Source organism: Xenopus tropicalis, chromosome 2 (genome assembly GCF_000004195.4).
Source record: "Xenopus tropicalis strain Nigerian chromosome 2, UCB_Xtro_10.0, whole genome shotgun sequence".
NCBI lineage: Eukaryota > Metazoa > Chordata > Amphibia > Anura > Pipidae > Xenopus > Xenopus tropicalis.
The window spans coordinates 172,652,915-172,666,843 of record NC_030678.2 but is presented as its reverse complement, the minus strand read 5'-3'; the positions used below and the strand labels follow the sequence as shown (position 1 = coordinate 172,666,843).

Sequence of the window (13,929 nt, the reverse complement as noted above, 5' to 3'; positions counted from 1 at the left end):
CAACAGATGTCATGTTCTAAAGGGTCACTGCAGTTGCTTCACCTACAAACATTTGACCTTCAGGTAGTGAAATGTTTCTATCTTTGTCCATTGGCTTGTTATACAGCCGCAGACATACAGTAATCGATATAATATGTTTACAACCACTAATCATCTCTGGGAAAACAAAACCAAGCACATAAAAAAAGGCAACAAATAAGTAATCCCATTTTTAAGGAGAAAGAATATGTATTCTTTGTTATTTAATGTAAACACTTTATAGTCAAACATTTGTATCACTCACAGAACATAAAAATAAATTTGACTTATTTCTATATACATTCATTTTAGTAAAATATTTATAACATTCATTTTACAATAAAATTGCACTTTCCCCATTTTATTCCAACCCACTTAAAACAGATAAAAAATAAAAGTAACACTGAGATGATGATTCAGTAGATAACTGAACACATTCTTACAGCTGAATAGTGGGGGGTTTTATGAATTAGTTACATCCATTTTGATTTTCACGCCTAGAAAAAAGGGGCTAAACCACCAAATTGCATTGGTTGTGCTTTATAAAAACATCTTTGTGCTTTAGGCCTATCTTTTACTAATATCATTATGCGATTAGAATAAGGCTGTCCAATTCAAATGGATCTACTCCATCCTGTTCTTGATCTTCCGATTCTTCATAAAAAGTTATTTAATAAAGTCTAGTTTCCAATCTGAATCATTAACACTTATCTTGTTTTTTCCTTCAGGGCGCTTCACCTTTTTTTCTGCTTGGGAACGGTTGGATGGCTCAGAGTTAAACATGAAATAGGACGCCAGCATTTTACTGGTAGGTGGAAAGTTGGCAGAAGGTAAGATAGATGCATTGAGGATAGAAACCTTTAGTCATTCTTACACTTTGGGGGAGTTAGAGTTCCCTACAGTACTTTTACCACTTACGCAGACAAGTATACAGATACAGTTGCGGCTGATTCCGGTGAAGGCACTTCAACTACATTGACCCCACCAACATCCTACAACTGGGATGAAGGTAAGTGAAGCAAGCGGGTGATTAAATACAGTCTCCAAAATACATTTCTTCTACCACTCTTAGGAAGGCAGATTCCAGATCTTAGAAATTGCACTTTTCAGTACATAGGAGGTGGCCAATGGCATTGTGCTTATTAGAACAGAATTCCGTCAAGCCTTCTTCTGTTTCTTATTGGTGGGATATTGTTACCCAGTTCCTTAACCACACCAGTGTAATAAACCTACCATAAGAGTTATTTTTAAAGGGAATGTGTCTTCTGCATTCTATAAATCCTGTACCCATGTGAAAATGGTGTATAAAACTGTGAAGTGTTGTTTCGAGTTAGGGAATGTGAAAAGCGTTAGAAAGATCTTTTTGCTACGTTAAAAGTCTGTGCAACCTCCAGCAAGAGAATTTTTTTTTTTTTTCACGAAAGTACTTGGGAGCTTATAACATATAGGGCCCAAACCTAGGTACAGTTGTGCAAAGTGGACCTCTGCTCCAAGAACAGACACACCCTCTTTTCCCCCCCCCTACGCTTTCTTTCCACCAAATGTGGGAGAAGGGGATTATAGATATACAGCCACCATCCATTCCTTAACAAAAGCCCAGACTGGGAACAGCTTGTAACTGGACAAGGAACCAAGTTGTGACAGCAGGATAAGGGTGAAGACATACAGAGCTACTTAGTAGCAGCTACTAAATGCCAGGAACTACTCTGCCATAGACAATACTGATAACTGTCTTTTTTTGCAGAGGCAATTATCAGTAAATGATCAGCTCTGTACGTCTTCACCCTAATATTACTTTATTTCCAGACAGTTGGAGGAATAGTGAGATTATGTACATTGTATATTGGGTGAAGTGTAGAAATGGCGAGGCCTTTATCTGAATCTCTGGCTGCGCAACTGCATTTGGATGGAGCAAAGTAAGTTAAAGCTTTCAGAAGACTCACACGTAGGAGATATGTTCTACTATAGACTGGGCCATAAACAAATCTACATGTGTACTTTTTACTTTTAGCAGGTCACAAATGTGGCGGCAGAAACATGGTTTAGCAAGATCCCCAAGACTATATCTGTACAGAAGGCAGGTGGCAGACCCATCACAACAACTTCCGTCATCATGAAAACCAGTTCTGTAGAGAGCATAGCCTAAAGTACTAGACTCGATACAGCAGCTGGTTTCAGCAAATGAACATACCTCAGAATTCCACCTCATACAGGTGTGATTGCTAGCAACAAATTGTCAAAAATATAGTTCTCTCCCCTATTACAGTCAGGGTACATGTCACAGAAAGCACATAACAGAATGCAAAGGGTACAAATTCAGACAATTTCCAGCATTTCTGAATCGTGGAGACCAAGCTTAGTTTTGTACTTGTCAAAAAGCCGCTGCAGGGATGTCACGTACATGGCGTGATAAAGTTCAACATCTTTCTGGGTGGGTTGTTCGATCTTGGGAACGGTGATTGGTTCTCCAACTAGACAGAAAAGAAAAATGTTTCAGTTGGCAGAAAAGAACGTGAAAGTGTAACGTGGGTCTTCATAGCTAGAAAAAAAAAATGTAAGTTCTTTTTATACTTTGCTCTTTCAGTCTAAAGTTCAGTCCACAGGCCAAAAATAAAATAAAGTGCTTTTAAGGGATTCTCTCATGATTTTTTATGGCATACTTGTTATTTCTAAATGAAACTGTTTAAATAGCAAATAATTCCCTCTGCCATTTAACCTTTTATTCTTGAACCAACAAATGTATTTGTAGCTGTAATATTGGTGTGTAGGCGCCATCTCAGTGCATTGTGCCTGAGTCTGAGCTTTCAGCCAGCGCTGCACATTAGAACTGCTTTCAGCTAACCTATTGTTTCTCCTACTCCCATGTAACTGGAGGAGTCCCAAGCCGGACTTGGATTTCTTACTATTGAGTGCTATTCTGATACCTAAATCTCAATGAATTTCTTGTACAATATTTTCTTATATAAAAGCTATTCAGTATGTTTGAAACATAAGATTATCCTTACCAACAGTTGTTATTGGATTGGCATACGGAACCAACCCCCAGCTGTTAGAGGAGAAGAAGCTGCACCCATGGAAGAGACATGGGGCAAAACCAACATATTTCTGAAACTTCTTCTGTATCCATCTTCCCCAAGACCCCTCCTCAAAGACGACCTGCTTGTAAGCTTCATTTTCGCCAAATGAGTAGACAGGAACAAGATCAGCTCTGCAAAGGTCAGAGAAAATGTAAGAAAGTTGCCTGAAAATATTATCTACACACAAGCGGCACTACTATCCCCCAGGTTCCTTTCAACCCTGCAGAGGGTACTGGACTTAGACACTTGAAATTATATGGATTTTGCCAAGTGCTACTAGACAACGTAGTACCCACAAACACTACGGATAGCTCAACAAATAATTTCATGAACCCCACCAAAGGAAACTACTACCAGGTGTGACATTGTAGAGCAGTCTTAAGCTGGTCTAATTTGCTTTATGGTTATTTTTCTGAAGCCCATTTTAAAGGAGAAGGAAAGGTTATTGATTACAATCAATTACCCTGTTTACCCAGTGATTGTACCTTTCCTTAACCGATTCTAGTTCAACACTATAGACAACTTTTCCTCCATTAAAAAGTAGAATTATAATGTTCCAGTAGGTGCTCATTATTTTACACTGGAAAAGGCAGTTCCCTTCTGGGCACCACATGAAACCACAAGGTTCAATGAGCAGAGTGGCAGGAACTGCATGCCTTACCCATGCTGCAGTGCAACTTTCACAAATCCTTTTCTCTGCTTGAGCGTTACAGTGTTTTTCCCAGGTCTGCAGTTAAGGGATTCTGCGGCTCCCCCAACTGCAATAACCACAGCATTTCCAGTTCCGTTCTTGGACAGAATGTAGTCAATGGTATCCCGGGCCACGGGGCATATACCTAAAAGGATTAGGACATTTCATTGAGTCATATGTCAGTAGCAGTATTCATATATGCACCAGCAGAAGTCAAATTTGTCGTCTTAGGAAGTCTGACTGCACTTTAGATTGGCTGTTCTACATATCAATATATAAAATGTTAAAGTGCCACAAGATATGGGTGTTATTTGGTGTCAATAATGCCTTGTATGTATCTACACTACATGTAAGCAGCCATACCCAACTACAGAAAGTTTATTATCCCATTACATATCCAAGATGGTGTAAGCTTTGCTCTCCCTGGTATAATTGTGCACTGCATGGCTTGACTATTAGCCTTTTGATATTGTATAAAGCTATGTTTATCCTTTTTCCCCCCCAAAAGGGATGCAGAGTGCAAATAATCTTTGTGGTGCATGCATTCTTTACCGGAAAGCAATGCTATCAGATCTATTCTCTATGCCGGCCTATAGGAGGAGCCAGCAGGTTTCATACCCCCTGCAGAGCAACAGGCAAGTCACCCTTTATTATATATGTGTATTCTGTGTCCTTTTTTGCAGGGGGAGAGTTGCAGGTAGCAAATGTGAAGCAAAACACATAGGTTCAAAAACTTAAGCACATCCTACCTCCGGACATTAAATATTCCCTCAGTACAGGCATTCTGAAGTTTCCAGCTAATGTGGCCAGGTGACACTTAATTCCAGGAAACTTTTTGGACACACCAGTGGCTTCTGTTCCAAAGTTACAAAATGCTCCAAGGCACATTATTCCATGGGGGTGATACCCGAAGATATAGTTTCTGCTTGGCAGGAGGTTGTGCGTTTTTACCAACTGCAAGAGAAAGAGCAACCGTAAATGCAGCAATTTCCATACACAGAAAGTCGGCATTGTACTGGGGGAGCTATGGAGAGACAGTGTCTAAAAACAAACAAATGAGGTACAAACACCTGCGAGGCGACTGTTCCTTGCACTCAGAAAGTGATGGCTCAGCAAGTGACAAAGTTCAATACCATCACGGATGAAACCGGCCAACAGCCAAGATTACTCAGCAACCTGGGAATTTATGAATAGTCAAAGTCCTGGCAAACAAGCCATCCGGGGACCAGTAGCGATAGGGATACCTTATTAAAAGGTCATTAAAAACGACAAGCCTATTGCTCAAGTCTTAAAATTGTTTACAGCCCATATAAAAATGGCCATAGTTGATCAATAATTTCAAACAGGTTTGTTTATACAAGAGCAGAATTGGATTGTATGGCTAAGCCGCAATGGAAGGGTTTGTTAGTCCTCAAAAGACTGATGGGAAAATAGTTAGTGTGGGGGGTGGTCAGAATGTAAGGGATTCTAGATTGGGATACAGGATTTGCTTAACAAGCAACAGGCTCTGGCCAGTGTTTGACTAAGGGGTAAAAGGAAAGGTTACCAGTGGGGCAAATACACTACTGGTATCGAGGAGACACAAAATTTCAGTTTTAAAACACAAATTTCAACTCTAGCACAACTGAGCTTTCTTCACTAGCAATTCAGCCCCCCCCTGGACTTTCTCCAAGGCTAGAAACTTTAGCGTGGGGGGCAACATTGGGAAGGCCGACAGAATCACCCCGAGTACAGTGCCATGGTATCCAAGCTTATTGATAAGGTGCCTTTGGGTGATCACTTTATTAAAACTCAAAAAATCATGATATGAAAAATTCAAGCAATCAGTAGAAGAAAAAAATAAAAAATCAATATAATGTTTGGTCTTGGTATAAAGAGTTTCCACACAGTAAGCACACTTTATACTAATTTATCCCTCTCCAGTGGAGATACTGTGCACCGTCCTTATGGCCTTGTGTTTATCTAAAGGCTGAAGACCAAAACAACTTCGAATCTTTATGGGACTTTCATAATTAGATAGATAAAGGTATTCTTCATCAATAATCACACATGTACAAATACAGGCCAGAGTACAGTGTACAAAGTACAGCTCAGCATGTTGGCCAATACACTGAAAATTATTGTTATTCTCAGCTCCTAGTATCTGACTGCCAACAGCACCGACAGGGAGGGGGGAGTTAACACGAGAGGTTATCTACATGATTTAAGTACAGTAATATATTGTCCCCTTTTAAGCCCCATATAGCAAGATTTTTTTTTTTTTTTTAATTTTTTTTTTTTTTTTTTTTTTTTAACAGAAATATACTTATGGAGTTGCAGAGAAGTAAAGTACCTTTATTGGAAAATAGTCTCTGAAGTAGCGCCAGACTGCCCAGTTCCGTACCCATGAGGATCGCCTGCCACCTGTAACACAGCAAAGTCAGAAATAGGTGAAACTGTTGTTCCTTGTAGCAAGTGTAGTTATTCATAGAGGCATCTGCAGCAGGTACCTTGGTGAATTCTATACAGGGATGTTGTATAAAGACCAGGTTACACGAGTAAACACCAGTGATTCCAGGTGCTTAGGTGGAGCAGGAAGTAACTAGAATAACTGGGAATTTTGGAATGCGATCTGGAAAGCACACAGGATTCACAGCCGTTTTTGGGTCGAACTGTACTGTTGTACAGGTCAACCCAAAAACAGCTATGAATCCTTTGCTTTAATTCCAGCAGCTTTGGCTCACTGGGTTGCAATGCTTATGGCACACTGCATGTGCTCAGAGCTGGCATAGCTTCCCTCTCGCCAAGCTATTGTCAGGCATTTACCTGCACACATCTCAGAAGTCAAGGCATCTGTTGTGCCATAGGCCTTATGCAGTTAAATATAAAAGCCAACAGTCCCTTCTGGCCTCACCTTTATATGGTGTATTCCAGTCAAGCACCATCCATGTCAGATACAAAGCTGCAATCAGCCAGAGGTCAGTGCAGAAGATGTACACCAGTACTGCAGTGCACGCCACACCTGTAAATACAAAGCAATTCTATGGTTACCTAACAACATATACTGTAGGAGAAGTATTAAGGATCTAACCTACACCTTTATCATCCAACCGCTTCCCCCTCAAGGAAGGCTTAACTGGGTTACCAACAAAAATGTTATCTTCTTGTATAATGAAAATAATGGAGACACCCTGCTATAGTTCCATGGGTACCCAGGGCACAAATAAGCACTCACCCCAAATCCCCCCATAACTGGCCTTCAGGCTGGGCCCCCTTAGCCCATAACAAGGTTACAGATATATAGAAACATTGGGGTAACAGTCACCCTGCTATAGTTCCAGGGGTACCCAGGGCACAAATAAGCACTCACCCCAAATCCCCCCCTAACTGGCCTTCAGGCTGGGCCCCCTTACCCCAATGTTTCTATATATCTGTAACCTTGTTATGGGCTAACAGTCACCCCGCTATAGTTCCAGGGGTACCCAGGGCACAAATAAGCACTCACCCCAAATCCCCCCCTAACTGGCCTTCAGGCTGGGCCAAGGTTACACAAGGAAACAAGGTGCTACATTTAGAAGTCCCTGCCTCCTTGTTAAAAAGTTTTGGCAAAATACAAATGCAATTACCCAATATGAGGAAGCTGAGAACCCATTGTAGGACAGAGATGATCTGAAGATGTCTCACCACACTTGATTTGGACAGCCAGGGGATATTTGGAAGGTCATGTACCGCTGATAGGAGACTGGACCCAGTGCCTGGAAAAGAAAAGTAACACTTGTTTTTCCCATTGTTTCATTGTGCAGTAATCTAAAGGGCACTTGTATTCATTTCATTCTCCCAGTAATACAAGGACAGAGCTAAAGAGGCCAATACTCTGGCAAAGTCTAAGGAACACACTATTCTGATACGTCCTCCGTAACTCAGCAAGAGAGCCTGCCATTCCCAAGCGGAATGCTTTACAGCCTCAAACAGTTTCTTGATCAGCTTATCTCCAGCATAGTGGAATTTGGCGTGAAGCAGATTTCCACTCAGATCTGTGGCCAAACAGTAGGCCGATTACACAACCCTGGCTAATAGCCCAGCCCCTTGTCCTAAAAGGGGCTGGGCCCTATACACCAATAGTATAAAGTTTGTTTATTTTATAAATTACTTCTATAGAGAGGAATGGAGGGACCCTACTGCTCAATAATACTCTTCATTCTCACACCCCTAGTAGCTACGCACAGTGCCTTATTTCCCTTGCACAACACAAATGATATTTAGACAAAGCCACACACAGTGCTCCTGTAGATCTTCCCCAGACATTTATGGTGGGGAAATAAAAGTCATAGACGTCCTTGATCTTGGATCTTGCAGAGAAACCCAATTGCGGCACTAGTGCCCAAGGGCAGATAGGCAAACTGGCAACTAGTTGCCCTTTAGCGCTCTATAGTTACACAAATACAGCTTCCATAAATTTTTAAAGGGGTTGAGTTAATTTTTAGTATGTTATAGATAGTAATATTCTAATAAAAATGAAGACTAATTGCAAATTGTATTTGTACTTTTTCTTATTATTTAAGTTTTTGTTTTGCAGCTCTCCAGTTTGGCGTTTTAGCAGCTATCTGGATGCTAGGGTCCACAAATTACCTTAGCAGCCATGGAGTGGTTTGAATGGGGGACTGGTATACGAATAGAAAAATAAGTTATATACAGTAACAATAACCATAGAACGGTAGCCTCGCAGATCAATAGTTTTTTTTGTCTACTGGGGTCAGTGACCCCCATTAGAAAGCTGCAATGAGAAGAAAAAAAATTTTTTTAAAAAGTTGCTAAGAACTGGCCATTCTAGAACATATTAAAAGTTAACTTTAAGGTAAACCACCCCTTTAGGGCCTTCCGGACAATATTGACATGCAACCCTAACCCTCAGCCGTTTTGCCAAGAGAACTAATTAGACCTTCGAACACTGTATAATTTATATACACCATTAAGGGCATACGGAGAGGAAAGCCCAGCTGCTATTCCTGCCCCCCCAGTTGAACATATAGAAAACAGTGAGACAGTCACAGGTTAAAGTCCAAGTGAAGTGCCAAATGAGGCAATTAATAAGGATGTATTAATGAACAGGCAGAGCACAGGAGCAGGATATTATGAATATAAGCATCCCCTGTTGCCAAGCCCTGGATATAGAATCTAATTGCCCTACTTACTAAAGTGCTATTAAAATAAAAGCCCAATTTCTATTTATTGCGTTAGTCAACTTTATGGCAGTTCCTTGTGTGACTTCCCGATCAGATACAACTATGTCACCTACTGGTTAATGTACACACGGAGCTCCAGGCCACTGTTTATTTCATGAGGACTCATTAAACAGAATATAAATATTTATGGACGGGGCTAAGTTTTCTTCACGTGCAGGGAAACAGGATAGCTACCAGCACAGGCTGCAGCGGGGGGGAGTGGGACAGCCCAACGGGACCTGAACTTTTGCACAGTCCCCTCTTCTAGGGTGGCTTCCCTGAAACTGGATCTCAGGCCCGTTCCGATGACTGCGCTGCTCAAGTGTGGATATTACTGCCATCTTAATATCATTGGACAGTATGCTAGCAAGTATATGGTAGCACAGGAGCTTACAATCCAATTCTTACAGCTCTAGTAACCCATAGCAACCAGATATTTGCTGTAAAGCTGCAAGACAGTACATGTCATCTGCTACTTGGTTGCAACACCTGAAGTATTGGCCCCCCCACAACTTTAATGCTTACTGTACCTTTAAAAGTACAAGGCGATCAAGTCATTGAACTTAGAGAAGGGAATGCTGCCACAGTTGAACCATAAGGAGGATGCACTGAGCTGTAACACCGGCCATATAAACAGGAGCATTGGCACGTTGCGTTGTGCTTACATTCTGCCTCCCAAATTGGCTACAAAAAGTCATTATTTACTTCTTCTGTAAACAAGGATCTGCATATTGAAGTCAGGCTGTTCCCCTTTCAGTGGCTTCCATAATGATTTTGCTCATTCACAGGGACCGATTGGCCACTTGGAGGAGAAATTTTAAGTTTGGAAAAAACGGACTTGGGTTAAGGCCAAGGATGCGACTCCATGTAATTTAAGGGTGAAGACACACAGAGCTACTTAGTAGCAGCTACAGAACACCAGAATATACCCTGCCATAGACAATACTGAGAATTGCCTCTGCTAAAACACAGACAGTTATCAATAAATGTTCAGCATTGTCTATTTTAGTAGCCACAACAGGTAGCTGCTACTAGTAGCTCAGTGTGTCTTTACCCTAACAATATTAGCTATGCATTTGCTGGGCTGCAATTCTAATATCTTGCCCTTTACAACAATCTGACCCAATAGACTCCATTATAATGAAATAATTCACATTTTTGAAAATGATTCCCTTTTCTCTGTAATAATAAAACAGTACCTGTACTTGATCCCAACTAAGATATAATTACCCCTTATTGGGGGCAGAACAGCCCTATTGGGTTTATTTAATGGTTAAATGATTCCCTTTTCTCTGTAATAATAAAACAGTACCTGTACTTGATCCCAACTAAGATATAATTACCCCTTATTGGGGGCAGAACAGTCCTATTGGGTTTATTTCATGGTTAAATGATTTATTAGTGGACTTGGGTATGAAGGTGCAAATTATGGAAAGATCCTTTATCTGGAAATTCCTATGTATTCTGGATAACAGGTTCCATACCTTTATAAGAGTGATTAGGGTGCAGTTCTGTTCAAACAGATCCGAAGATTCAAAGTAAACAGGTCACACACAATCTAAACCATATAAAACTGGTGGTACCAGGAGTTGCATAGTGGGTACCCTCTAAAGGGTGTTCCATGATACGATTTGACTCATTGGTGCCAAGGTCAGTGTGCCAAAAGACATGCAAGTGGAAATGTCAGGCTTAAGTCAGACAGGGAGATTAGTAGCTACAATTGCTGGCCGGGAATAGTCTTTTAGGGGGATAGTAAGGTATTAAGGCTCCATATAAAACCTGGGAAGACTATTCCTGGCCAGCAACGCTACTAATCTCCTTGTGGGACCTAAGTCCTAGATCATCAATGGAGGCTCCCTACAACCAGCTGCTCTCAGACTACAACTCCCAGTATATCATGGGATGCTGGGAGTTAGAAGCTTTTAGGGCTCTGGTACACGGGGAGATTAGTCGGGGCGGCGGGGCGATTTCGGGAAATCGCCGAAAAAGCCTCTAGAGTCTTTTTCGGCGATTTGCGCGAAATCGCACCGCCGCGTCTGCCATCCCGCCGGCGACTTACATGTTCGCCGGTGGGATGGCAGGGGGAAGGCAACTCGGGGAGATTAGTCGCCCGCGAGCAGGGAGTTTTGCCGCGGGCGACTAATCTCCCCGTGTACCAGAGCCCTTAGGGTGAAGACACATGGAGCTACTAGTAGCAGCTACTTGTCATGGCTACTAAAATAGACAATGCTGATCATTTGCTGATAACCGTCTCTACGTGTGTTTTCGCAGGGGCAATTATCAGTATTTTCTATGGAATGGTATTTTCTGGAGTTTAGTAGCTGTGAAAAAGTAGCTGCTACTAGTAGCTCCATGTCTCTTCACCCTGACAAAGTGAGGATATTAACAAAGAGGGACTAAGGATGAAGACACACGGAGCTACTAGTAGCAGCTACTTCTTGTGGCTATTAAAACAGACAATGCTGATCATTTACTGATAACTGTCTCTACATGTGTTTATCAGGGGCAATTCTCAGTATTGTCTATGGCAGGGGATTTTCTGGCTTTAGTAGCTCCAGGTGTCTTCACCCTATGGGTGAAAACACACAGCGCTACTTAAGGTCCCCATACACTATAAGATCCGCTCGCTTGGCGATGTCGCCAAGCGAGCGGATCTTTACCTGATATCCCCACCTACGGGTGGGCGATATCGGGTAGCAAGTTGCTTTAAAAAAAAAAATAATCCGATCGTTTGGCCCTGGGGCCAAACAATCGGATTACATTTGCGGCCATGGGGCAGTCGGTTCGGGGGCCGCACCAACGAACCGATGTGGTCCCCGATTTTCTAACCTGGCCGATCGATATCTGGCCAATTTCGGTATCGGTCTGCCAGGCCGCTCGTTTCTGCCCATACACGGGCTGATTAGCTGCTGAATCAGTCCAAGGGACTGATAAAAAAAAAAACACATGGGAACAATTATCAGTAAATGATCAGCATTGTCTGTTTTAGTAGCTGCTACTAGTAGCGCTGTGTGTCTTCACCCCTTACTGCAAGCATGCAACAGGTTGTAGTTTTAATTATCATCAAATTAGTGGCTGCTAATAATAACTGCTTATTATTTCAACCAGTTCTGGCAGATCGAACTCAACCCAGCAATTTAGCTAAACAGCGGTAAGTACCTAACTGTATTAATCCTGCCCATGGGGGGTTACAGAATGTGCTGCTCTCTGGGAACAAAGGCCTTGGCTGCAGGAAGTCCCTTTCCCAAATCCCCCCCCCCCCCTGGAGCACAATGAGAGCTGCCTATGGGAATGCAACAATTCCACTTACTGTGCCACAGAGCTTGCAATCCATAACAGAGCTTGTTCCCAGGAAACACTTGGGCTGCATCTCCCTGCACTAACTGGGTATTACTGGGAGCTGAACCATTCTGCAGTCAGTGTATAAAAACCACATTGGGTCTGAATTAGCCCAAAAAGAGTTAATCATCCCCTAATGCAAACAGACATAGGATTTTATTATCTCCCTGCAGAAATGAATAGTCCAACAAGCACAGAACCAGCAATCATTAACAGAAGCAGGAAATTATTAATTTATAGGAGAGAAATAAAACCCAAACAGCAAGCAGAACCCCCCCCCCCCATACAGATGGATTCAATGGCAACTTGGTACGTTCCACAAACCCCCCAGTCACTGCTTACCGCGTAAGACCCCCGAGTAAGCAGCAATGATAGTCTTCATGTTGCCAGGCCAGTGCCTCACCGCAGCCAGGTACCGATCCCAGCTCCCATTCCCCCGCAACTGCCTCCTTGCCTTCCCACTGGCAGCCTTATATAGCCGAGCTGGAGGCGGAGGACTAAACCAAGCGGTGAGTCGGGGGGGGGGGGGAGGAACACCTCCTGGGATCAGCGATACGGACCTGTGGAGCAGAGGGCAAGTCTATCAGGGAGAAATCCTTGGTAGGGGTGAAAGGGGGGGATAGATACAGTGGTACGTTCAGTGCCGGCTACTTACCTACATATAGAGCTGCCCCTGAGGTCTGTACCGTCCTGCTGGGTGTTTTACCTGAGCCTGAAGTACTAGTAAAGGGGTTGTTCACCTTTCAATTAACTTTAGTGTGAGGTAGAGAGTGATTTTCTGAGACAATTGGTCTTCATTTTTTATTTTATTGTGTTTTTTTTTTTAGTTATTTAGCTTCTCATATGGCAGCTTTCCAGTTTGCAATTCTGCTAATCTGGTTGCCTGGGTCCAAACTACCCTAGCAACCATGCATTGGTTTGCATGGAAGACTGGAATCCAAATAGGCGAAGGCCTGAATAGAAAGATTAGTAGTAAAAAAGCAGCAGTAACAATACATTTGTAGCCTTACAGAGCATTTGTTTTTTAGATGGGGTTAGTGACCCCCCATTTTGAAAGCTGGAGATATTTAGAAGAAGAATTCAAATGGGAAAAGTGTTGGGGAGCCACGCAAGCATGCCAACATTTCCTGGGGGTGCAAAAAAGAGCTATGATTGGCTATTTGGTAGCCCCTATGTGGACTGGTAGCCTATAGAAGGCTCTGTTTGGCTTTACACTGGAACTTTCAAGGGATCTGGGAACCCCTAAAAAGTTTATACGCCATCTATATAAGCTATATATGTAAAGGGTTATACAGGTATGGGATCCCTTATCCGGAATCCAGAAAGCTCTGAATTATGGAAAGCCCGTCTCCCATAGACTCCATTTTAATCAAATAATTCAGAATTTTAAAACTGATTTCCTTTTTCTCTGTAATAATAAAACAGTACCTGTACTTGATCCCAACTAAGATATAATTACCCCTTATTGGGGCAGAACAGCCCTATTGGGTTTATTTAATGGTTAAATGATTCCCTTTTCTCTGTAATAATAAAACAGTACCTGTACTTGATCCCAACTAAGATATAATTACCCCTTATTGGGGCAGAACAGCCCTATTGGGTT

At 42.1% G+C, this 13,929-nt stretch overlaps 1 protein-coding gene across 2 annotated transcripts; it reads right to left on the bottom strand.

The window, feature by feature from the left end:
• Positions 1-208: 208 nt before the first annotated feature.
• Positions 209-12,785, bottom strand: dgat2 (diacylglycerol O-acyltransferase 2). Of its 2 annotated transcripts, NM_204041.2 has the most exon segments (9): positions 209-1,678; positions 1,872-2,489; positions 3,024-3,226; positions 3,757-3,931; positions 4,536-4,740; positions 6,119-6,189; positions 6,680-6,787; positions 7,392-7,520; positions 12,669-12,758. In NM_204041.2, coding segments are annotated over 8 exon segments (1,086 nt in total). In that variant the 5' UTR covers positions 12,709-12,758; the 3' UTR covers positions 209-1,678; positions 1,872-2,334.
• Between the last annotated feature and the right edge of the window lie 1,144 nt (positions 12,786-13,929).

Bases quoted from the DNA above. Each gene is read 5' to 3' on its own strand.
- dgat2 (XM_031895818.1), bottom strand. From the start codon at position 12,708: ATGAAGACTATCATTGCTGCTTACTCGGGGGTCTTACGCG. The intron at 4,741-6,118 runs GTACTTTACTTC...TTTCTCTTGCAG, and splicing joins GAGACTATTTTCCAATAAAG to TTGGTAAAAACGCACAACCT. The intron at 2,490-3,023 runs GTAAGGATAATC...TTTTCTGTCTAG, and splicing joins CAATCCAATAACAACTGTTG to TTGGAGAACCAATCACCGTT.